The sequence below is a fragment of the Pleurodeles waltl genome, chromosome 3_1 (assembly GCF_031143425.1).
Source record: "Pleurodeles waltl isolate 20211129_DDA chromosome 3_1, aPleWal1.hap1.20221129, whole genome shotgun sequence".
Classification (NCBI taxonomy): domain Eukaryota; kingdom Metazoa; phylum Chordata; class Amphibia; order Caudata; family Salamandridae; genus Pleurodeles; species Pleurodeles waltl.
Genome location: NC_090440.1, coordinates 660,731,363 through 660,756,134, shown reverse-complemented (window position 1 = coordinate 660,756,134; position 24,772 = coordinate 660,731,363). Strand labels below are relative to the sequence as shown.

The 24,772-nt window shown below is 43.6% G+C and overlaps 1 protein-coding gene across 2 annotated transcripts in view; it reads left to right on the top strand.

Moving 5' to 3' along the window:
• TH (tyrosine hydroxylase) overlaps positions 1 to 24,772 on the top strand; it is a 225,892-nt gene that overhangs the window by 123,787 nt on the left and 77,333 nt on the right. For both annotated transcript variants that reach the window (XM_069223184.1, XM_069223185.1), the window contains exons 3-7: positions 3,280 to 3,463; positions 5,699 to 5,787; positions 5,871 to 5,938; positions 7,619 to 7,669; positions 9,477 to 9,622. In XM_069223184.1, coding sequence (XP_069079285.1) covers positions 3,280 to 3,463; positions 5,699 to 5,787; positions 5,871 to 5,938; positions 7,619 to 7,669; positions 9,477 to 9,622 — 538 coding nt within the window. The remainder of the gene's footprint in view (positions 1 to 3,279; positions 3,464 to 5,698; positions 5,788 to 5,870; positions 5,939 to 7,618; positions 7,670 to 9,476; positions 9,623 to 24,772) is intronic.

Sequence of the window (24,772 nt, the reverse complement as noted above, 5' to 3'; positions counted from 1 at the left end):
ACATACAAGATGAGGGCTTTAAAGAGTTCTCTAAAGGGTGGTGGCTTAAAAAGCACTATTAAAGGATCTTTAGATCCTTTCTCTCTCTGTGTGTTTCTCTCTCTCTCTCTCCTTCATTCCCTCCCCCTCTCTTTCTCTCTCTCGCTCTCTGTATCTCACAGCCATAAAAAAAGATGTATACAAGCTCTGGGCTACAAATAGGTTAAACAAGTATTTGCAATACAATGGGTCTTGCGTTTGCTCGACTTAGAACAATTAGCTTTGCAAATTCCTAACCGGACTTTTCTTGCCACATAAATTGAAAATGAAAAGTAATACAGTTGTACTTAAGGGAGCCAATTTAAAGCGCCATGCCATGACCTTTGAAAGAGCACACAAAAGGAAACAGAAGTTTGCTCGTAGTCATACGTATCAGCAGTTATGTAATTACCCATGTAACAGGGTCGATGTCATGCAAAGCGCTCGACTTCTGCCCAGTGAGATCGCGCAAAGTAGAAAATAAAAGTAAAAAGTAGTCCAGAAGCCACGTGGAAAACATGGAGCCTCGTATGTTTTTCAGTAGTTGGCCAGTGCGCTCTCGGAGGGCTAAACACCGGAAAAGGCATGACGTATACATGTCTTTCACAAATTAAATCAAGCGATCTTTAAAAGGAAATCCCATGTACCAACAAAACTGATGGGCGTGCCATGGGCGTGGTTAAAAGCCCACAGAGAGATTACAGCAGGCTAGAGCGTTATGGCATGGTTTATGCAAACAGTGAAAGATACTTCGTAGAGCTTCCTTTTACAGACAACATAACAAATATAAGCAGGCACCAAAATGTGGTGCTGAGCACTTCACCTATCACTTATCTTCAGCATCCACACTCTACATATATGTTGTCAGAACATACATCCTCTCTGTTGCTTTAACACTCCTAGACTTTATATTGGGCAATATGAACATTTTGGAAAACAGGCATATTCTACCTTTCCCCCCACTTCTAGATTGAATCTTTTTTCTTAGAGGGGCTGTAAGTTATTTCTGAATGGTAGTGTGAAATTGACCAGGTCCCATTCCAAAGGTTAACTGGGTTGTTCATCTAAAGAAATATGTTGATTTAATTTGTTTTCATTGTAATGCATTAGATCTTTAATTCCCTCTTTCTGCACCTTGCTTTTGTTACTTCACACATGAAAATGCACTGATCGTTGTCTGACGAAATGTCACCGCCAAAAATATTGGTGACAAATATATCCCCCAAAAATATTGAGGACACAAATATCAATATCAATATTATTTACTTTACCTGTGTAAAGTCAAAAATGCTGACAACAAACATGTAGATATGCCAACATGACATAAAATAAGTAGCCTTATCACATTTTATTTTTTGTACACAATATTTAAAGTAGAACTTACAAACTTAACATATATATGTATATATTTTTAAAACATTGTAAAAAATGAACACATTTAAAATATACATTTATTACTGAAGCATACATAATTAAAACATATTATTAATTATAATTACAAAATACAAATTACAATAACAGTATTAAAATAAAAAAAACAAGTTATTAGCCATATTACTGGCAAATATATCATAAACATAATTTACATGAACTAACTTTTAAAATTAAACAAAACAAATTTGTTAACGCACTTGTGAAAAATCAGATAAAAATCAGATAAAAACATTATACCTGGATGGGTCATATTCACCACTCTCACTCCAACCTGACCCACAGTAGGGAAAATGTTGGACTGTGCAGAGGTTAGATTTACTATTCCTACTCCAATGGAAGACAAATACAGGAGATCCAGAAACAGCCAAAAAATGGGGAGGGTGGTACATTTGTCTGAACTGCGCCGTTACATTAGTCCTTACTCTGAACTGTGCGGTGACGTAAGTCCTTAGTCTGAAGTAAGCAGTGACCTTAGTGCTTAGTCTGAACTGTGCAGTGATAGTAGTCCTTCGTTTGAACTGTGCAGTGATGCTAGTCTGAAGTGTACAGTGACCTTAGTCCTTAGTCTGAAGTAAGCAGTGACATTTGTCGTTAGTCTGAACTGCGCAGTGACATTAGTCGTTAGTCTGAACTGCGCAGTTACATTAGTCCTTACAACTTGATAGTACGAGGCCGGGGCTCAAGCAACTGAGTCAGTGGTGGTGGAGTCACTTAGACACAGGCGAGTCCTGTAAGAACCCCACTTTTTAAACTTGGAGGCACACCGCATATGCAGACAGGAGGAAGAAGGAGCTAGCATATAGGAGGACACTGCCCCAGTCTTAGAATCCAGGTGATGTCGTTTTTAAGAGACGAGATGTACATGCCAAGAGCCCAGGAGCAGTGTGTCGCATGTTTGGACCCTCCAAGGCGCTAGAAGGAACTGGGGGACGATGAAAAGATGGGTGCTGGGTCGGAGCATGCGCTTTTGTTCCCCAGTCGTTTTTGGGCTCACTGAAGACCCCACCCGTCCGTTGGACGATACCATAGATGTACAGAGGAAGCGGGGCCTTCATGATGAAATATGCCCTAATTACAAGTAGTGAGAACTATTGTTTTCCATGCATCTTTGTGACATTCTCAGATGCAACATTTCCATGAACGGCAGAAAATCCAACCTCTTGGAATAAATATGTTCATGAATGATACGGACGCAGCTTCTGAATCTGAGAGGAGCACCATCCATTGTCTCAACTTATCACCTCAGATCTTCTGCTCAGGTAGAAGGCCCAGAAGACGTGGTCGTTGATTCATAGAGATAGTGCTTTCATTCTGAAATTAGTAGTGTATATCCTCAAATCATAATGTTGTCCAGCGGTTAAGCTGCATTCATCCCCTGGTCTTGCTCATCCTAAACATCATCGTCTTTCTCCCTTCATCATGGAGGATTTCCAACACAGTATTAAACATGAGATCATAACATAACAGGTAAGTACTTTCCTCACACCGCCACAATACATCTCCCAGTCCCGGGTTGCAATCTTGTTAATGGTATGTTGGTGAGTAAATCACTTGTATGACTGCACCCTTGGCCAGATGGTTGGTGGAACACTGATGGAAGCAATGCTGACAATCCTGACATCAACGTATACATTTGAGAGTTCAACTGTGGTTATTTTTAGGTAGGTCATCCTAAAAGGTAACAATCCGGTTTTGAATGCTTGGGCGCCCTCCAGAGGGCTTGCTGGGGTTTTAGACAGAATGAATCTACTGTTTTAGGCTGCCTGCTATAATACTCCAAGATGACCAAAGGTTTACTTCTGCTTTGCAATTTATTTCCTTCAACAGACCTTTGAAGCAAAAATTCAGCATCTGGAGACTCGATCGTGTAGGAAAGCCCCCAGCGCATCGGTGGGGGCAGCAGAACTTGAATACTTTGTGCGCTGTGAGATTCACAGCTCGGATCTCGCTACAATGGTGAGCTCAGTGAAGAGAGTGTGTGAGGATCTTAGAAGCACCAAAGAGGACAAAGGTAGGAGCACTGGGCTGAAAACTTGTTTTTCCCCTCTCTAGATCCCTTTGCCTTATACTCGGTTCTGTAGCCTCTTCCATGTCTCTTTGATCCTTGTTCTGTCCTTCCTCATTCAGCAGTTTATTGTAAATCCTCCTTCCATGTCCCTGCCCAATACGTTATCGGTTTCTTCCTCCGACACCTTCACATGGTTAGCCAAATACCTGTTCTGATCCCCATTATCATCATCCTCATCGTTACAATCAATGGCACTTTAAATATGAGGAAGTAATACATTCACAGGGTGATGCATTCAAGGCAGGGTTTTCTTCGTTGCACATTTTTCATTCTTAATCCACCCGCAGTGCTCACCGGTGCATTACCCCCCAGTAAGAGGTCCGTGCACATGCAGTGTAGCAGCTGCAGCGGGGCTGGGCTTCTTGATGGGCCTCTCCTGTCTGCAGCTCGACAGACAAAGGCTCGTAATTAACATGAAAAAGTGAGTGGGTAAGTGAGTGAAAGGAAGCCTGGATGTGTGAGTGAAAGGAAAGGTGGATGGTGAGTGAAAGGGTGGATGGGGAGATGGCTGTATGAATGAGTGAAAGGGTGGATGTAAGGATGGATGAGTGAAAGAATGCACATATGGATGGATGCCTGAAAGGGTGGATGGATAAGTGAAAGTATGGACGGATTGGGTGAAAGGGTGGATGGATGGATGGGCAGATGGATCAATGAATGGATGAGTGAGGGGGAGGATGGATGAAGTGAAAGGGTGAATGGATGAGCAAGCGGAAGATGAATAGAGGGATGGATGAGTGAAATTATAAGCAGATGGATGAATAGGTTTGATGGATAGGTTTGGAGACAGATGGATAGGTTTGGACAGGAGCACTGTGAACCCCTCGCTTTAGCAGCTACAGTGGGGGTGGAGTTCTTGAGGGGCCCTGTCTGTTTGCAGCACGGCAGACAAAGGCTATAATTAATGTGAAAGGATTTGTGGATGGGTGAGTGAGTGAAAGGATGGATGGATGGATGAATGGATGTGTGAGTGAAAGGGGTGGATGGATGGGTGAGTGAAAGAGTGGATGGATAGTTTGATGATAAATGAGTGAAAAAATGGGTGTCAATATGGATGTGTGAAAGAATGGGTAGATAAGTGAAAGGTATGGCAGAAGGATTGATGAGTGAAAGGGATTCCAGACGGATTGATGGGTAAAAGGATGAGTTGATGGATGAGCGAGTGAAATGATTGATGGATGAGTGAAATGGAGAATGGATGGCTGAGTGAAAGGGTTGAGTGGATAGACAGGTGAGAGTATGGATGGATTGATGGATAAGTGAAAGGGTGGATGGAGAGATGGAATAATGAAAAGGGTGGATGGATGGATGGATGATTAGGCTTGGTGGCTAGGTTTGGAGATGGGTGGGATGTCGTTTACCATTCTGTTGAATGGTGAAAATCCCAAATGATGGTTAAAGAATGAATGAATGACAGAATGTAAGGTGAAATGGTGGATATCAGTTGTTTGGCTGGAAGGATGAAAGGATGACTGGATAGATTAGATGGAAGAAACATGAGAGCTCTTCTGGGGAGGATCGCAATGACTTGCTTCGCTTGGTTGGTGCCTTAAGAGCTTTGATTCAAAGGGGGGTATTTTAATTTTCTGGCTAATCCCATGAGTGTAAGCACATTAAAGCAAGATAATAAACAAAACGCAGACTAGTTAAGGCTCCTTTGCCTTCGATACAGTCTTATTTTTGTTTGCATTTCGAGTAAAGAGGGTGATAGCTATAAAACAGTCCCTCATCCAGTTCTGTATAAGCACTTGACTGGAAGTGGGAGCTCATACACAAAAAAGCCACATGATATGAAAATGTATATGTCACCTTTCTGCCATATGTATGCACCCATAGCACTATTTTTATACAGGTTTCTTGAAAAGGGAAGTGGAAGGGGAAGTATGAGTGCATGCATGTGTCGGCATGTATGTGGGTGCATGTGGGCTTTAGTGTGTGTATGTGTGTTTGGGGGGTCTAGCGCCAATCTTGTCAGAATTAGTCTTCTGTGGACTCAAGAGATACCAGTAAGGATAAGGGAGGGGGTGCGTTAGCAGCAGCTTTTATTGAGGATATACTAATTCCAGCTAGAGAAGCAAATGGTACACACAGGTTCACAGACCTCTCAGTGCTGTCTCTCCTCCACCCCCATCATGGACACTTCTGCACTCTTACATTCTGAACTTTCTTTTTCTTCAGTTCACTGGTTCCCCAAGCGAATTGCAGAGTTGGACAAGTGCCACCACTTGGTCACCAAGTACGACCCAGACATGGATTTGGACCACCCAGTGAGTGTTTCTAGCTCCTGAATTGTTCTTGTCCATCAGGCTTGCCTGCTGAACGCCCTTCTTTCTTTCTCTGTTTTTTGCAGGGCTTCTCCGACCAGGAGTACAGGAAAAGGAGGAAAACGATCACAGACATTGCCTTCAACTACAGGCAGTAAGAGTTGACAAATAAAGGCTTAATAAGGCATCGTTTGTCCATTTAGAAGCAAGAGGAGCCTGTTCCATTACCTCCAGGGCGGCATTGCCAGCTCAGAAGTCAGCTCTTGGCTACTCTGTGTGCGGCAGAAATAAATAATACGCAACATGCGACCACTCCTCTCATCAAAAAGATCCACCTTAGACCAACTTACACCAACATACAAGGGCATAATGTTTTGCCAAAAGTCACTGTTTAGTTTTACTCAAAATCTAGAAAAGTGGGTTGGTTTCATGCATTTTGAGTACAAGCGTCATAGTTGTGGAATGCACTCCAGGCCAACAATAAATAAACTGACAACCGTAGGACCAGACTTCGGAAGAAAGCCCGCATACCTCTTTCCAGCCAGAACTACTGATTAGGCTTGGGAAAACTAAGGTAGGGGGGTTTATCTGCCAGCGCCAAGAGGCCAACCATTGGTGAATGGTTGCACTATATCAAACAGGACTATCAGCAAACAATAAAAAATGGACACTGAGAGAATATTGAAAATATGGACTCTGTCTGAAAGGTGTTATTCTCAGACTCTATCCATGGAGAGAATCTCTGAAAATAGCCTCAGTTGTTTGATTTTGTGTATTTCCACCTAGTTTGACAGGTCACGCCTCCATGAAACCCCCTCAGACCACCCCTGAGACCTGATTACTCAAATGGGAAATTCAGTCACACTGGCACCATTTAGGTGTATAAATGTTGTTCTGTTGATCAATGGTGTGATTTTGCACTTATTAGTAGGCTGTTTATATTCCTAAACATGACTACTGTGCCGAAGGACTTTTGGGAATTAAGCCCTCAGTTTTTACAACTCCTCATCACTTTCGCTCGATTACCCTTGATAGATGGATAGGGCTGAAATCCTCTAGTGATCTCATTGAAAGTAGTAAGCACTTGATTAATAATTTTATTTTTAAAGTTTATTTTGTATTGAAAGTAACAAGGTGGTAGCATTTGTAAAGTTTCGACAAATGATGGATTAACACAAATGAATGTATAACTGTCGTTATAAACCCTCCGTCAACCAACATACTGTGACAACATATTTACCCAATTATCCCTTCTAGAATCCGCCTTCCCCAACACTTGATTAATCATTTATACAGCCATAGGACTTAATATTGCAAACTGGCCTGACCCTTATACCTTGGCTGTCCACATGGGCTTTCTGCTACAGAATTGATGCTTCATCGCATTGTAAAAAACAAGCATCCTCAATGCATCTGAAGGGTGGTTTTATTTCTTTAAATAACAGCTGCCCAACGTAATTAGATTCACCTTCAGCCAATACTGGCTTTCATAAAACACATTCCGAGACTTACACATCTAAATGGAAAAAGAGGAACTAGGAGCCCAATCTATAAAGTAGTATTGGACAAAAAGCCAGGAACTGCTGAAGGTGATCCACATAGCATGGAGGCAGATGTCAGAAAAGAACTGGGCCTCCATCACTCTCGAATGAAGAATGAGGAACAGAGGGATAGATACCGCTGACCTGATGGTCTCAGATCACCCTCATTGTCCAGTCAGCGACATTAATCATTCTGGGTTAAATCTCTAGATTTTGCCATAGGCTAATCAGCTTCTGCACATATCTAACTTATCACCAGTCCTCTAATATGCCCCCTCTTCTTTTTCTGGCAGTGGGGAGCCCATCCCTCGCGTGGAGTACACAGCTGAGGAAATCGGTACTTGGTGAGTGTGATGTGGGTCCTTTTATTGAGGTTCTTTTATTTCTGTTTTTGGAGGCTAAACCCCAACCCCCTGTCTTTTTATGTAAACCTTCCTTACCTCCCTTTATTTCTATTCACCCCTACCCCCTAAAATCACTTTTACCCCCTTTTACCTCTACTCACCCCTTAGCCCTAAAATCACCCTTACCCCCTCTGCCTGTACCCACCTCTTAACCTTTAAATCACCGTGACATCCCTTTAACTCTACATGCACCTTTACCATTTTTCTACATAACATTAAGATAATGGTATAAAAAAAAAATACATATACTTGCCTCTGGAGTAAAATACCGCCTGGTAAAGGATGCATGGTTAAGGTAATAACCCAGTAAATATACCTACCTGGGTGGTACTCACCTGTGCGGTAAAGACTGCTGGGAAAAGGGCACATGGAGTAATGGCTACAGAGTAAAGGCCACATACCTAAATAACAGGTAGAACCCAGCCGTAGTGCGAACAATCCACACACAAAGAACATCTTTAGCACAACAAGAGGGCAATAATTCCCCGTCACAAAGAACAGGCACAGGAAACAAGAGGGCGGTGCTTCCACCAGGCACAGCACATGCCTGGACAGCTCCCCTTGCGTGCAAAGATGGTAGCAGACGGGCAGCAGCACATGCTCCCTTTACATATAACATATCAAGGTTTCTTGAGAAAGGGATTGTTTTGAGGTTTGCTGGCGTCTATAACTGTAACCGTATAGACCCCAGAGGAGCTGCAGGTCACCACCACCTCGTCCAGTTACCTCATCACAGACATTTATTATGACAAGAATCTGCAGGTAGAGACAGACAACCTTGCTTGGGCCTACAGGTTTTAGCCATGACACTAAATTTAGCCCTTCCTCCCTGGATTGCACTGTCCACTCTTTATGTGTTGTAGTAGGTGACGCGGTGGACCTAGACGGAATCCTTCCACTTGCAGGATATACTTGGAAGTATATGTTACTCAGACGGCCTGAGTCGTTGGCCTCAGATATAGTACGTGAAGACACATTGTAGCAGGAGTGTACGCAGGTACTCTAACACCCAAGCACTATAATGTAAGGACTTTGACACTAGAGACCAGTAGAGAATGTAATGAGGATTACTGGGGCAGCTTTGTGGGTGCTGTCTCAGCTACAAGTTCTGGAATACACACTTACAGTTCTGCCTGTGCACTCGAATCCTGACCTGCAGCACCTATGTTTTCACATCAGGGATCCAAGCACAGCTCAGGGAATCAATTACCTGACATCCCAATAAAAAAACTGTGGTACTGGTCAACAACTACCACTCGAGCCAACTTATTTGTACATTGGGGTATGGGGTTGGGTTTGTTGTAAAGGTGATAGTGCAGTTTTGACCCTGGAAGCATGCACAGCTCTAATGACAAAGCGCAGAAGCAATTAAAAATGGTCTGCGCTCCAACTGGGTTGTTAAATGAAGATAGATTTAAGAACTCATTGTCAAGACTGTTGCTTTAAGGGGATCATCCTCCCTTCTTACGGACCACTTTCTGCACTATTCTTGTTTATTCTTAACGCTAACTGTACAATGTGTATATCAGTGAAGCACTGTGACGGGGTACACCTCAGTGTATGTTCACTAACCCCACTCCACCTCCTCTCCTCCTCTTCCCTGCCACTCTCCACTTCTTTGAAATGTTTCTTGATCTGCCCAATAGTGTGTGGCCTTCACTTTAAACTGTCCCCTCTTGAGATACAAGCAACAATGGATCATCTGCATGTTTTTGTGACCTTGAATTTGTCTTTCTGGTGGACTCAGGAAAGAAGTTTACACGATGCTGAAGAGCTTGTACCCGACACATGCCTGCAGAGAGCACACCGAGGCGCTGACCCTGCTGGAGAGGCACTGTGGGTACAGTGAGCACAATATACCCCAACTGGAGGATGTGTCGCGCTTCCTTAAAGGTAGGAATAATAGTGCTGAGGTGCTACGACATAAGTCCTGCCACCCAGGCAAGTAGGTTAAATCCAAGTTACCTCGTGATTGATAAAGTAACTTCTATAGGAATCGTTTTTGAGTGTTTTAGTTATTCATAAACATGAACTTTTTTGTATTAATTTGGGAAGACTATCCCAGCAGTGCACCCCTCAGTCCGAGAATATGGAGTCTCCTTTATTTGACTGCATGCTAAAGACTGTAATAGCAGCTAAAATAGGCGTGCATGTAATTTAGGCACAGACACTCTGTGACCTCCACTTCAAATTAATTACTATAGTTCCTAGTACACAAAGAACTAATCATGAAATCAAACTAACAGAAGATCCTTCACAGAGTTATAGCAGATCACACTAAAGTAGCCGCAGTTGCACACTGAGGGTCATATTTATAAGGGAGTTGTGTCACTCTTGTACCACGCAACATGGTGCATGAGTGATGCAACTCTAAAATGTGATTTATCAAGCCATGCAATGCAACCTTGCTTAGCCATGAGTGGCTTGGTAAATCCAGAGCACTGCAACGTAGCACAAATCGCTGTGTTGCTTTACCCTTCCCCAGGGAGGCATTCTATGGATGTTCCCAAACAACAACCATGGATTTTGACGCAATCCCAGATTTGCCAAAAATGGTAGACCTGGGAAAACGCCAACACTGCTACACCTCCCAAGGTGAGGAGTAATGAGAATTATGATTATTTCTTCTTGTTTTTTGCTCTTTCTAAACAAAAACAATCCTCCTTACAATGCCGGCAGGTGCCTGTGTTGGTGCTAGGCAGCCAAAACAGTGCCAGAGCAGGGAAAACGCAAACATGTGCTGTGTTCTTTTATACATGCATGCCTGCTCTTTCCCTGTCACACAGCTCAGCGTAGCAAGGTGACTCACTGCGCTGCGTGAATTTCTCATAAATATGCCCCTGAGGATGACCACTACATTAACAGACATTGGCAAAGCCAATGGGTCTTGCCTATGCAAGAGCTATTGACTTTGCCAATGTGTTTTAGCCGTGTTGTTCACGGGCGTGGCTGCTGTTCAGCACAGCTAAAAGTTAGTGGCATAGAGGAGAGTGGCATGGAGTGTCGTAGAGTGGAATGTCAAATGTGGAGTAGAGTGTTGTGGAGTGGCACAGAATTTCGTGTATTGGAGTTGCACAGTGTGGAGTCACATAGGTTGGCATACACTGGAGTGCCGTAGATTAGAGTGGAATGGTGTAGAGTGCATTGGTGTAGAATTTTGCAGAGTATAGTGACATAGAGTGCAGTGGCATTGAGTGCAGCGGCATTGAATTCAGCAGCATGCACTGCAGCGTCGCTGAATGCAGTGGCATAGATTAGAGTGGTGCAGAGTAGAGTGCAGTGGTGCATGGTGCAGTGGTGCAGAGTGCAGTGGTGCAGAGTAGAGTGGTGCAGAGTGGAGTGGCGCAGAGTTGAGTGGCACCGAGTAAAGTGGCACAGAGTAGAGTGGAGTGATGTAGAGTGCAGTGGCATAGAGTGCAGTGATGTAGAGTGCAGTGGCATAGAGTAGAATGGTGCAGAGTGGAGTTGCATAGGGTTGAGTGATGCAGAGGGCAGTGGCATAGAGTAGAGTCGAGTGGCGTCGAGTGCAGTTGCGTGTAGTACAGAGTAGAGTGAAGTAGCATTGCATCGAGTGGTGCAGAGTAGAATAGCATAGAGTGATAAAGACTAGAGTATAGTGCCATAGTGTGCAGTGGCATAGAGTGCAGTGATGTAGAGTACAGTGGCATAGAGTGGTGCAGAGTGGAGTGGCATAGGGTTGAGTGATGCAGAGAGCAGTGGCATAGAGTAGAGTCGAGTGGCGTAGAGTGCAGTTGCATGGAGCACAGAGTAGAGTGAAGTAGCATTGCATAGAGTGGTGCAGAGTAGAGTAGCATAGAGTGGTACAGAGTAGAGTAGAGTGGCATAGAGTGTAGTGGTGCACAGTGGAGTAGTGCCGAGTAGAGTGGCATAGAGTTCAGTAGCAGGGAGTGCAGTGTTGCTGAGTAGAGTGTCATAGTGCAGTGGTGTAGAGTGGAGTAGAGTGGTGTAGAGAGCAGTGGCATGGAGTTCAGTGATGCAGAATAGAGTGCAGTGGAATAGAGTGCAGTTGTGTGCAGTGCATTGGTGTAGAGTGCAGTAGTGAAGAGTAGACTGGGGTAGAGTGCAGTGGCATAGTGTGGAATGGTGCAGAGTGGAGTAGAGCGGCTTAGAGTGCACTGGCGTAGAGTAGATTGTTTCAGAGTAGAGTGAAGTGGTGTAGAGTGGTATGGTGCAGGGTAGAGTGCAGTTGCATAAAGTGGCATAGGGTGTAATGGAGTAGAGCCGTGGTACTCAGAACATGGCCTGTGGGCTTCCAGCAGCCTGGCAAACCTCACTTGGCGGACCACAGACCTTGCAGTCGATGTACTGGTGTTACACAGAAGAGGGTTTGTAAACCAAAAGAGGGCTGCCGGAGCAATGCGCAATAGCAGCTTCAATGCACATGCTCGGGTGGCCCTCTTATGCATTTACTAAGAGCCTCTGTGATCTCACACATGGCAGAGTGGTAAGCAAAGGCCCTTTAAACGTAAGCTGTTGAGCGTTCACAGCTGACTTTTAGGGGGACTTTCGGAAATCTTCCTGCTGCCTATATTGCCAACGGCTTCTCTGCTCGCAGCCTGCTTTTTTTATGCTGTCTGCAGCCTGCTGTCACCCACACTCTCCAATGCTTTTGAGGACTGCAGCAGGGGGCCTTCCTGGATCGAGCCAGCCTGCTTCCCTCCTCACAAACCAGCTTGGTGCTCCATTCAAGGTAGGATTGCTGAGTGCGTTCTCCTGGCTTTTCCTCCCTTTTCCACTGCTTTCTCTTTCGTTCCCCCTCATTTTCTGAGTGATTTCTCTTTGCTTTTCAGATCATCAGAAAGCAGTTAGCAACTCCAGCACTTTATAACTTCTTGATTGAGTTGTTCTTGTCAGGTCGCTTTTGTACCATTTCTTTATTTCCGGTATGCTTATGTGTGACATTTCAATGCTAGATGTGTAACATTTTGAGTGACACTTTATTTAGAGCAGAAAATAGCAGTAATGCCCATTTATTGAAAAAAAGCTTTAGAAATTTTCCCTTTTTGGCAATTTCATGATCTGGAGTCAACTGCATCAAGGTGCTGATATTTTTTCCTACTTTAGTAAATCCACCCGTCCGACCCGCAGGCCCATCGGTGTGACCCTCGGCCACAAACCAGACTGTACTTTAGGCCCCTGAGAAAAAGTTTGTGAGTACCAAGGGCATACAGTAAAGTGGTGTAGAGTGCAGTGACACGGAGTGCAATGGTGCAGAGTAGATTAAAGTGGTGCACACTGGATTGGTGGAGAGTGCAGGGGCATAGAGTTGAGGGTTACAGAGTAAAGTGCATTGTCGTAAAGTGTATTGGCATAGAGTGCAGTTGCATATGTTGCAGTGTTGCAGAGTGGCATAGTGTACAGTGGCGTAGAGTGAAGTTGTACAGAGTAGATTGGTGTGGCCTAGACTGGAGTGGTGTAGAGTGCGGTGGCGAAGAGTGCAGTGGTGTAGAGTAGAGTGGTACAGGGTAGCGTAAAGAGGTGTAGCCATTAAGTGGCATAGAGTGCAGTGACATAGGGTGGAGTGATGCAGAGTGCAGTTGCCTGGAGTGGTGGAAAGTGGAGTGGTGCAGAGTAGAGTACAGTGGTGTGGGGTGGTGCAGAGTAGCGTGGAGTGGCATATAGTGGAGTATTCATGGTGTAGTAGCACACTGCCATTACAGACAACACATTTCCCACATTTTCAATTGAAATGCCCATTACATTTGCACAGACAAAAGGTTTTCCTAATAAAACTATACAGTGCATAAACAGAAATGTATTGAAATTTAATCACTTAGTTTAATGATCTGTTTTAATCAGAATTAAGTATTTGTCTCCAACACACTCCAGAAATAACAAAAAAATTGCGTCATTTGTGCGTTCCTAATTCTGATATATTCTGAAATACTTACACAGTTCATTTAAACATTGCTGTGCACTAGAAAAAGATTATTTCCTACCCCCTGTATCCAGCAAGATTGTCACATAAATCCTCTCACTTTGATGTCAGAGAAAGAAAAGTAAATAAAAGCCCTGTGGAAGACAGTGCCTGATATTTGACCTCTGTGTTTGAAAGTATAGCAAACATGATTAACAAGGTTAACAAAAAGCGAGTTTGTGGAAGGCTACAGAAAAACTGTTTAGGCAACTGGGGAGACAAACTGAACCTGGAGAGCCTAAAGCAAATAAAGTCAGCAAATGGAAAGCCGGAAAGTGTGAGTTACAATCCACAATGCCAATGGTAATCAACAAGCAGATGCATTCCTAGGTCAACTTTCTGAAAGTCCTGAGATGTCTTTAGAAAACCAGATAGCTACACTGGTGCATATTTATACTTTGCTTGCACTATTTTAGCATCAATAATTTTGACGCTACAATGGTGCTGAGCCAACTCCATATTTATATTTTGATGCTAGATCCGTCTAGTGTCAAATATTGGAGTTAGCGCCATGTTGTGAATACGGCAAACTACCTTGTGCTAATTAAATGCAAGGTAGGCGTACCCATCCACAACATCATGTTAAACCTCTACCATCTTATATATAACCCAGCGCAGAAACAATGCACATGGAGTAGGTGGACCCAAATAAAGGTACTAAGCCTGCTTGGCACCATTATTTAATGCCTGGGTCAGACCAGGCATTAGGGTGTCTGTGGACCCATTTTCATGACCACCACCATGGACTGGGACCACATATGCCCACCCCAACTCCCAGGAACACCCACACCACAGGGACACCACAGGTCAGGGGACCCCATCCTGAGTAAGGATTGGTAAGTATATATTATTTTATTTTTGGGTGTGCCATTGGGGTCTGGGGCCTCTGACATGGTGCCCCCTGCCTGGCACTGGGTCTTATGGCCATACCTTAGTTAATTGAAGACCTATTGCATGATCTGGTTTGTGAATGATTTGGGCTATCATAGCACTTATTTAAACGCCAAGAAACACTCGGAAAAGTGATTTTGTGATCCGAGCTGCACTTATCATCAAAACATTAATATTAATGGAATAACTCAAGGACCCAAGTAGCCGCTGTAGAAAGTCTTGAGAGGGTATCTTCTTTTTATACCAGCAACAAAAACCATGAAAGATTGGTGTTTTTAAAAATGAAAACATATTATGAAGAGCCTTCCTTTCACCCATCCTAACAAAACAAATGTATTGGCAGCCTGATGTGGTGGAACTGCCATAGGTGACTTAAGTTGTAACTGCAGATCTGCAGGGGTCAGAACAGAATTATAAGGATCATGACTTCCTGCACATTCTGACTATATCACTCACCATGCAGATAACCCCTTTTCAACAACATTTCAAAAAATATTTTTCACTCAGTGATTTCTCTGTATGTCTGTAGCACATCTTCAGAATATTTTATTTTCTATTGCTGGAAAATATCTTGGTGAGGACTGGAATTCTCAAAGTTTGGAGATATTTTCTAGGATCTTTTGATGTTTTTCTGCGGGGAACATCTCCTACCACGGATTTACTCAATTTAAAATACACTTCAAATATTTATTCCACGGAATAGACGAATAACATCTTTACTATACTGGACAGGGAAGATGAACGTCCTCCACTTTGCTTCCTTATAAAAAACATGGTAGTTTTACTGTCTGCCTGGGAAGAGCATGAAGCCCAGCAAGAGTGAAATAGAGAGTAAGCCAGACTAAGAAGGCCGGAGGGTAAGCACACCCGTCCAGGAGAAAGGACAGAAACAACTCTCACCTCGGCAGAGAAAAACATTTTAGACAAATCTTTTTCACAGTTTTTTGTGAAAACCCATCGGTGAGGACCGTTAAAGGAAACACAACCACAAGATATTTCCAATGCCTGAGTTGACAGATAATCCAGCCCTCTCACCTTGAGGTGGCAATGGCATAACAGAAAATTGATCATGAAAGGCTTTAAATATTGTTATTTGGAAGTCAGCGTGATGATAATTAGGATTAAACCATGGCTGCAATGGGTATGAACGATCCCAGCAAAAAAAAGTCGTCAGTGAGTGGATGGATTATTTGTCTTTGCTTGGAAGACGTTAATGTGTGTCCAGAAACTAGGGACTGATGTACTATCCCCAGCTACAAACCAGGGATGTGCATTCTGCACACTGACTGACTTACAGAGGAGTGATTTTCGATGTGACCTATGTAATGATCAGTTGCACTGAAATTACCCATTTGTAGGTGGTCTCAAAACAGCCTGCTTAATGAATATTAAGCTGGTTGTGCTATGTGACTTTCTGTTAACGGGTGCGAAAGCAATGATGATGGCCTGCAAGGAACAGCAGACCACCATCCCTGCATTTGCTTTCCCAAAAGGGATGCATTTAAAAAACAGTGTTTGTTAAAGAGACAGGTGCAGCTTTTTTATTTATTTTTTAATAAACAGTGGTCCCCTGTTCGCACAACATCGGTGATGGCATGTGGTGGTTCTCTGAAGGACTATCTGCTAACTCCCCCCACCAGTAACGTCATAATACGATTCCCCGTGACCTGCGAATCAGTTAGGAGACAACTTGAGAGATGGTAACCTTAAAACGGTTTGCAAATAAAGTTAAAACCATTGACACTTTCCTTTGGGAGTTATTTTGTGTGTAGAAAAGTGATAGAGGGAATTCATTGGAGAGAATGGTAACTTGTTTTAATACAGCAAGTTAACTGGTCGGAGAATTCACTTGACAATGGCAAGGTGTGCAAACATTCCAAAGAAAAGGAACTGAATAAAATGTTGCCTATGGAAGACAGCTGTCTTTCTTTCTTGCTGGCACGTGAAAATGACCTTCGTAAAAAAATAAATGTTTCTGCTTAGGAGTTTGGTGAGTACCTGGAAGGTTACAGGTTAGAATCGTGACATGGTGACCTCATCTATGAGAAAGTCACGCGGCGCAGCACAGCAAGTCACCTTGCTGCATTACGCGACAAGGAAAGGGAAGGAATATGCCTTATCTAAGGCAATATGGCACATTCCTGTCCTTTCCCATGCGCTGGCTCACAATGGGCTGTCTAGCGCCAACACACACACCCTTGCACCATACTGCAAGGGTGCCTGTGTTGCATGCAGGATTGTTTTTGTGCAAGAAGGGGCACCTTCCTGCACAAAAACAATCCTGGGTGGCATATTCCTCTTTGTGTGCTGCAGAACGTTAAGCCTCTTTAAGCCCTCCCTGGGAAAGTGTAAGATTTTAGCACATCCCCAGGTTTACAAGTTCTTCTAAATCTGGGGATGTGACAAAATCCATGAGAGTCACACAGGAATATCCATGCAACGTCGATGGAACGCCTTCCCAGGGCAGAGCAAGGCAACGCAGCGATTTGTGCTGCGTTGCATCACTCCAGATTTTTGGAGCCACTCAGAGCCATGCAAAATGGCACTGCATGGTTTCAAAAATCCATCTTAAGGTATGCTTCCATCTTGCACCATGTTGTGTGGTGCAAGTGCGATGCAAACGGACTAATAAATAGGCCAGTTTGTCGTTAATTCACTAAGGGATGGTAGAGTTTCCTTTCAATCGGATAACTGTAGCACCTGCTCTAGCACAGAGAGACAATACAGTCTCCACAGGATATATTCTGTATGATTTTTCACTATCATGAAAGATACACCATGGTGGACTTCAGACCATACACAGGAGGTTTCCTGCCTGGATGTGTAAATAAACTCAGTAGTTAACAAATATACTACCTTGAACTTTTAGTGGTACATTTTCATGACTTCTCAATTAAAAGAAATGCTTTAATCTTTTTTGGGATCAACAAAAGACGTTTGATTTGGCTGGGAGGACATTCTGAATGGGCGTTCATCACCACCTTATTCTCCTCCTCAAAAAGGGCATAAACGTTGTGGTCAAGGGTATTAATAGCTCCAGAACTCTAATTATAGCCACTTTACTTATATTTCTGATTTCACTGGTAAAATGAAGTTGTGGTGCTGTAAAACTAAGTTTCTATTGTTGAGCCATATTTGATAGCGTTCATAAAAGTGTAGCTGAGCGGTAAACTCCCACTACATATGTGTGACCCTAGGAGTCCCAGTGGAAAGGTAACAGCTACTGTGCTCAGACTATGTCAATCAGAGATTACCACTGGTGTCCTTGGGCTTAACCTTCCTATTGAGCCCAAAACTTAGCTCCAAGTACTCCCCTCTAACACTTGACCCTCAGGGTACTGACGTCAAGGTATCTAAGGCTTAATCAACAAAGAGTGGGGTTAGAGACTCAGAACTCAAATAAACAAATAGATGGCAATTACTCAATGTCAAGTGAGGCTCAGTCTTTAAAAGACGTGAACTATTTTACTTAAGTCACACACAATGTAATACTATGCTGTAAATGTACTCCACATTATTAATTACCATCAGTGGTTATTAGAAAGGCAGCCTAGGTTATTCCTGTTGGACAATCTCTTATGAAACGCATTGTTGAACAGTTCACAATTTGTCTCTCTAATTCTCTTTGGCAGGGGTGCATGATTCTTCCACCTTGCCATTAGGTAGTGTTCAAGAAGCACCGTGAGGTCCAGCCCTTAGACTAGTTTGTCTGAACACTCACCAAAACACTGCATACATTGCTCTACATGTCACTCAAGTCATTGTTTCCACACTACTTTCCAGGTGTATTACGGTTAATGTAGTTCTTTCTGTCACTAAGCCTTGCCTAGATCACATTCAGGAGGTGGAACTCTGTTTAGCGTCATGGTTCCTGGTTCCTATGGATGCCCTGAACCATACATACATGCTTTGTGGACTTTTTTACTCTACCAGTTCCAATTCATACTCTGCCCCTGGATTCTTATGTCTTCTGGCTCACCTAGTCTTTCCTTCTTCAAGTCCCAGTGCAGCCTCCCTACCATTGCTGAAGTCCTTACATACGGGCAATTGGGAGGGAAAAAAAACCCTGGAGCATGTCCCGCTATGCTGACGATATAACATCTACAATTGATGCTCCTGGAGGTGTGTCTCAAAAGAATCATGTATCGTAAGGCCATATTTTTTAAAGGATGAAAGCCCTCACTCACCTATGGGTGGCATGCTTCATCATAACAGTCCTCCTCACACTGATACCCAGTGAGGTTATCAGTAGGGGCTACTACCATCCTAAAAGGGAGCTCTTGAGGTGCTGGCATGGTTGAGGACCTTCTGTGAGAAATGGTGTGAGTGGGGTCTGGGAAGGGTCAGAGGGGAAATTCAATGATTTGCTAACACTGCCTCATGCCCTCAGTGGAGAAGTTGTAAAATAATCAGGGATTAGTTTGATCCGATGGTATAAGATCTGTCAGAAACTTGAGCAGTACTTGTGAAGCAGTCTACAGGGGCAGGCGTGAAGGGATGTCTTGTATTGTCATTTCAGTTGTGGCACAATAGATGCTTCAGCCCCCTACTGACATTTAACAGGCCCTGCACCATGTACTAGAAATGTATAGGTAAGTTAAACACATGCTTAGAAGGATCTCTTGTATGAAGACCATAGATTGCTACTTTTTCTGGACTTGGCTCTAAAAAAAAAAAAAATCATCTCGGCTCTAAAAAATTAGAGTTATTGATTTTTCCCAATGTTTTTATACAATTGCATGCATGAGCATGCGCGAAGTCGCATATGCACATATGCAATGGCATTTTTAGAATGGATTTAGAATAGTATTTAGAATAGATGTTCCTTTAATAGCTGAAACGTGACACTTGGCAGTCACAATCTTTCCCACTTTTACTATTCCCCAAACCTTTCCAGTGGGAATACTGCCACTCCTGCTGTTCCCTAGACAAACAAATGTTACTTTACTACCTCTAGTATAGCAATCTATGAATCAAAACATCTTTTGGTGACTATGTGTGTCTCGGACCCTTGGGTTGGTAAAGCAAAAATAGATATGGCAGACGAGCAGGGCAGAGTCAGGGCCAGTGGCATGTCAGGATGGTGTTACAGGGCAAGAGTTGCCTGGAAGGCCAGCCCAGCAAGGCAGGGGCAGAGCCACTTACATAGCAGGTCAAAGCAAGTTCCCTTGCAGACCACCAAAGACACTTAAGATGGTGGCACATATCCGAGCATGACAACGGAAAGGATGTTTATCGCACAGACGAACATGAATTGACCGACAAGGTTTAATATATAACTAAAAAGTAGAGGACTGTAGGTGGCAGAAGCAACAGAACACATCACAAATCGTCATCACGAAACAAACATTCAAACATGCGCCCATGCATGAGCATCCAATGTGAATTGGTATTCCCCACCCCCACTGATTTAGGATACTACCAGTTCCTCTCCGTATTTCTTGGGTTGCTGTATACAAACTGGTTCTGCCCTAGCTCGATTGGCCGTCCATGTGTCTGACTCTGTCCCAACCTGGCATTCCTGACAAAACCCAAGAAATACTGAGAGGAACTGGTAGTACCTCACGTCATTGGAGGTGGGGAATACCGATTCACGCTGGATATATAGAGCATTGTCCGTCAATTCATGTTCGTCTGTACGATAAACATCCTTATTGTTGTCATACTCGGATATGTGCCACTGTTTTAAGTGTCTTTGGTGTTCTGGTGCCACCATGTGGTAATTCAGTTTTTTACAATTGGAACAAATCCACATGTACGACAGGGACGACACGTATCTACGTTAGAGACAGCTGAATTCCCAAAAATGAAGCACAGGAGGTCCCAGCTCTCCCCCAGGGTATGCGAACCCTCCCTTAAGTGCACACACCACGCCGTCATCTAGCCAGCCAAGTGGGCTCGCTGTTCCACCCTCCCGGTGGCATCTGTAGCCAGGGGCATCACGAACCCCCGCTTTAGCATCTACAGGGGGATGGAGTTCTTGATGGGCCTCTTCCGCCTACAACTCGACAGATAAAGGCTCATAAATAACGCGAAAGAGTGGATGGGCGCGTGAGAGAAAGTATGGATGGAAGGGTGTGTGAGTGAAAGGATGGGTGAGTGAATGGGTAGAATGGGTAGATGGATGGATGAGTAAAAGTGTGAATGAATGAAAAGTATGGATACATGGGTGATTCCAAGTATTGATGGACGGATGGAGTAACAGAGTGGATGGTTTGAGAAAGTGATAGGGTGGATAGATGGATGAGCGAAAGGATGGATGGATGCAGGGGCACCATGAACCCCTTTCTTTAGTAGCAATAGTGGGGATGGAGTTCTTCATGGGCCTCTTCTTTCTGCAACTCAGCAGATAAAGTCTCATAAATAACGTGAAAGAGTGAGTGGGTGTGTGGTGAGTGAAAGTATGGATGTATGGAGGGGGATGTGAGTGAAAGGATGGACAAACTATTTGATTTTTTTTTCCATCCGTACAGATAGATATCTTACACAGAGTTTGTAAGACACTATTTGGAAAATAAAGTAATTCAGCTAAGTGCAGTCTTACTCAGGCTTCGTCTCAATCAACTATCCATGAAACTCTGACTTTTAAGGGTGTTTTGTTTTAAGAGATATCTTGAGTTCCGAGCAAGCCAACTTGGTCGATAGTTAGGCCTCCTGCATAGTACCTACTGCTACTATCACCGAACAGGGAACACAAAGAAGCCCTGGCAAAATTTGTCAGATCATCCCCTGTAGGGTGCACAGTGAGCGAGCCTGACCACTACAATGGGGCTTGAGGGTTTCTGCCCCCTCGAGAAAATTTGGCAGAAATGGCAAAAACAGTGCATTCTACCACACATTTTTTATTGCATATTTAACTGTATTAGTTTTTAAAGCATAGTAAATAATGAATCATACATGTGTAAATCAGTCCATAGAAAAGGTTATAAAAGACTACAAGGTGTAGGATTCACATGCCCTCCATACTGATAGGTATTTTTGACAGTGTTTGGTTTGTCGAAGAGAAACCCAGGATTCAGAATGTAACACAATGGTTAGGGTTGATTTTACTAATAACAAAACAATTCTACCCAAACCAACCCTTTCTAGCAAGAGTAGGATGATCAAAGGCTAGGAAAAACATAACTTTCTAACCTGTATCATGCAGTTTGCATGCAGCACTATGATGGCAGTTCATACTTCATTGAGCTGGAATATGATTGTAACTTATGAACTGCACACTAACAAAAAGTGTTCTGTGACAAAAGCAGTATCCTACTGAGCTATGCACATAAAATGCTGTTCTGTGATCTGCATAGTACACTTTCTTTGAAGTATACATGTTAACCCTCTGCACTACCACAGATGAATCAAAACTGCCACTAGACAAACTTCCGATCTCTCTCCGGCAGGTACATGAACAATCAGTTATCTTGGATGTACAAGGAACTCTGCAGTGCTGTCAAAACTGCTGCACTGCTAGAAAACCGGCCCCTCAGTAACAAAAGTAGCCCCCCACCCTTCGATCCTCCCAGAAAACGCCAAAAGCCTGGTATGGCCAGTCTGGCCTGGGCAGCCACCATGGAAGTCAGCCAGGAGCAAAGTGATGGAGGGCAGAATTTCACTGTTTTGGAGTCTTCAATAGAATACAAGGCATGGCTCCAAAACTGAGCCGGAACTTACATCTTGTCCTGACCCTGCAGCAGCCAGTCAGTGGTAATATGACAATGACAACTTTTTAAACCAGGCAGTGGCTGATGGTTATGGAGACAAAACATGTCTCCCTACCTTCAAATTCAAGAGCGTGTGCAATGGAGATGATATGTCCAGTACTTAATTTGTACAACAAGTGCTGGTGGTGCCTAAAGCTCTGCTCATGCGTCATGGCTGGCCCAGTTTACTGTCAGTGCGCTGATTACCAAGGCTGCACAGTCTTCAATCCACCTCATGCCTCTCTAATCCACTTCCAGACACTTCCTGGCCCTTTACCTAGTTCTTTCAGGCCCCTGCTTTCTACTTTTTAGACTTTTTTTCCTTCTTTTCCTTCCTCACTCTTTCCCCTCTTCGTGTTTTCCTTCTCTTTCTATCAGGAAATGTTGGATGAGGAAAAATAAGTGCTGTTTTAAAATAAATGAGTGCTGGTTTCCCCCTCTGGCAGCCACCAGCTCAAATTAAGGACTGGTTATGTCTTAGAATGGTGGTGAGTCGATGAGTGCACTGCACTAGTAGATGAGGTCTGAAATCTGTCACCACATCCAGCAAAGATTTGACATGAGGGTGGACAAGTGATACCACGGTCATGACGAGAATTACATCAGCCGTCACAAATGTCACCCAGCCAGTGACTCAGGGACAAGTATCCATTATGTCTGCACTCTAAGGGCATGAGTGCCTTCAATGAACAAATGGATATCTTGAGATTTGGCGAGGGTTGTGGGGATGCAGTGTACCTTTGTAATTAAATGATGGTGCATAATTACATTTAATGTTTTTCTTGTAGTGATGACTTAGACTGCTGCACTGTGGCTAATGGAAACAGCACTTTTGTTTCAGACTTTCAAACGACTAAGGGGCAGGTAGGAGTCCTCGGTTCCTTCACGTATCCATGCCCAGAGCGGGTGTAGTCCAGCAATGACGCTATTTGAATATGAATGTGACAGGTGACGTTTAGTGCAAATATAAGATCATGCAGTGCTTCAAGTTGGATGAAAACGGTGATGTGGGATCTAAAAGAGGTGTGGCCTAGAAGAAGAAATACCTGCCAGAAGCGTGGCCTATCTAATTAAGGACTTTGTCTAATAAAAACGAAAAAAATAATTGCTTAGCAGATTCATAGATTGTTACAGGACACAGAATAAACAATTCAGCAGACAACATGATATTTATTTAAATGTTTCTATTGCACTATTATCCTAGTTCATCAGTGATGAAACACCGGTCAAAATACATGTAAAAGTGAGGCTTCTTGCTTTCGCAACCATTGAAGGACGAAGGGCATACAGAGGATAACTTGATTATTCAGTTGGGATGTAATTGCATCTTAGGGCCGGGACAGCACTGGGCCGGTGCCCACTATGTTGCTTTGTCTGAGTGCCAAAAAGGGGTCTTCCTGTGATCCTGAGGTGCACCCTTGGTAGTTGACAGGATGGCAGGTACAATTTTTTTTTACCAGAGCCGGCGATCAATAGCAATAAAGAACCCCAGCAGACTGCCGGTTCATTGTCTGTTTTTTGCAGCTGCCAGGCTCACCCAGTACTTTAAGAAGTGGGAGAATTTTTCCTGGGCCCTGTTGCCCGGAGCATCCCCACGCAGGGTTCTATGGTGAGGCTGTTGACACAGCACAACTCAGGTAATCCATGCTATTGAACAGGCTGTTCCCACCCTGACAAGCCACACTCACAGCTGATTGGTTGCAGGCAGGGGGTGCACCAGTAGGGCAGTGGTAAAAAGGTGGTGACTGCCAGGTCCCATCATTAGGTCAAGCGTAAACGTTCAACCTGGTGTATGCTTAAGTATACTTACACTGTGGGTTAAAGTGACTTAATTTGTTGGTTGCAGTGTCCTTTAAAAATACTTGCTCGCTAGTGGTCATTTCTGTTTTTTTCTCCCTCCTTTTTCTGTTTCAGAGCAGTGACCAACTACCGTATTGTTCCACTTTGGTTTCTTTATCTGTTGCTTTCAAGGACTATTTTTTTTACATTTCTTTGGTGGTCCTGTTTCACTGTGGGTGTTTTAGACTGGTAGCTGCCTGTGTTCTATTGCAGCATTCCGTTCCTCCCACCCCATCTCATGTCGCTGACATTTGTTTTGGCTTTATTCCAGTGCTGTCCCCATTTGCCCAGCTAAACAAACTCCTGGTCATTTAGCTCACTGCTCAATAAAGCCACAACATGCCCTCAAATCGCATCGCAGACAGTGTCTGTCTCCAGGGCCCCTCCATGCCAGCACTCATGACATTGCACACAGGACCATAAATCTTCTCAGGCTTCTCTCCTAACTCCATTAGAGCTTTGTTGAAATGTGAGGCAAAAATGCTTGCAAGACATTTCATTCTGTTAATACAAACACTTTCCTTGGCCCGAAGGGTGAAATTCCCTTTCTGTTCACATTCAGTAAATATTACAGTTTGTTTGCTTTGCCAGCATTGTTTTTATTGACTTCTACACTCCTTAAGAAAGCATGTGTGTTCATGCCATCTCCCACCCTCCCCTCTATGGATTATTTGTTGTCCTGTT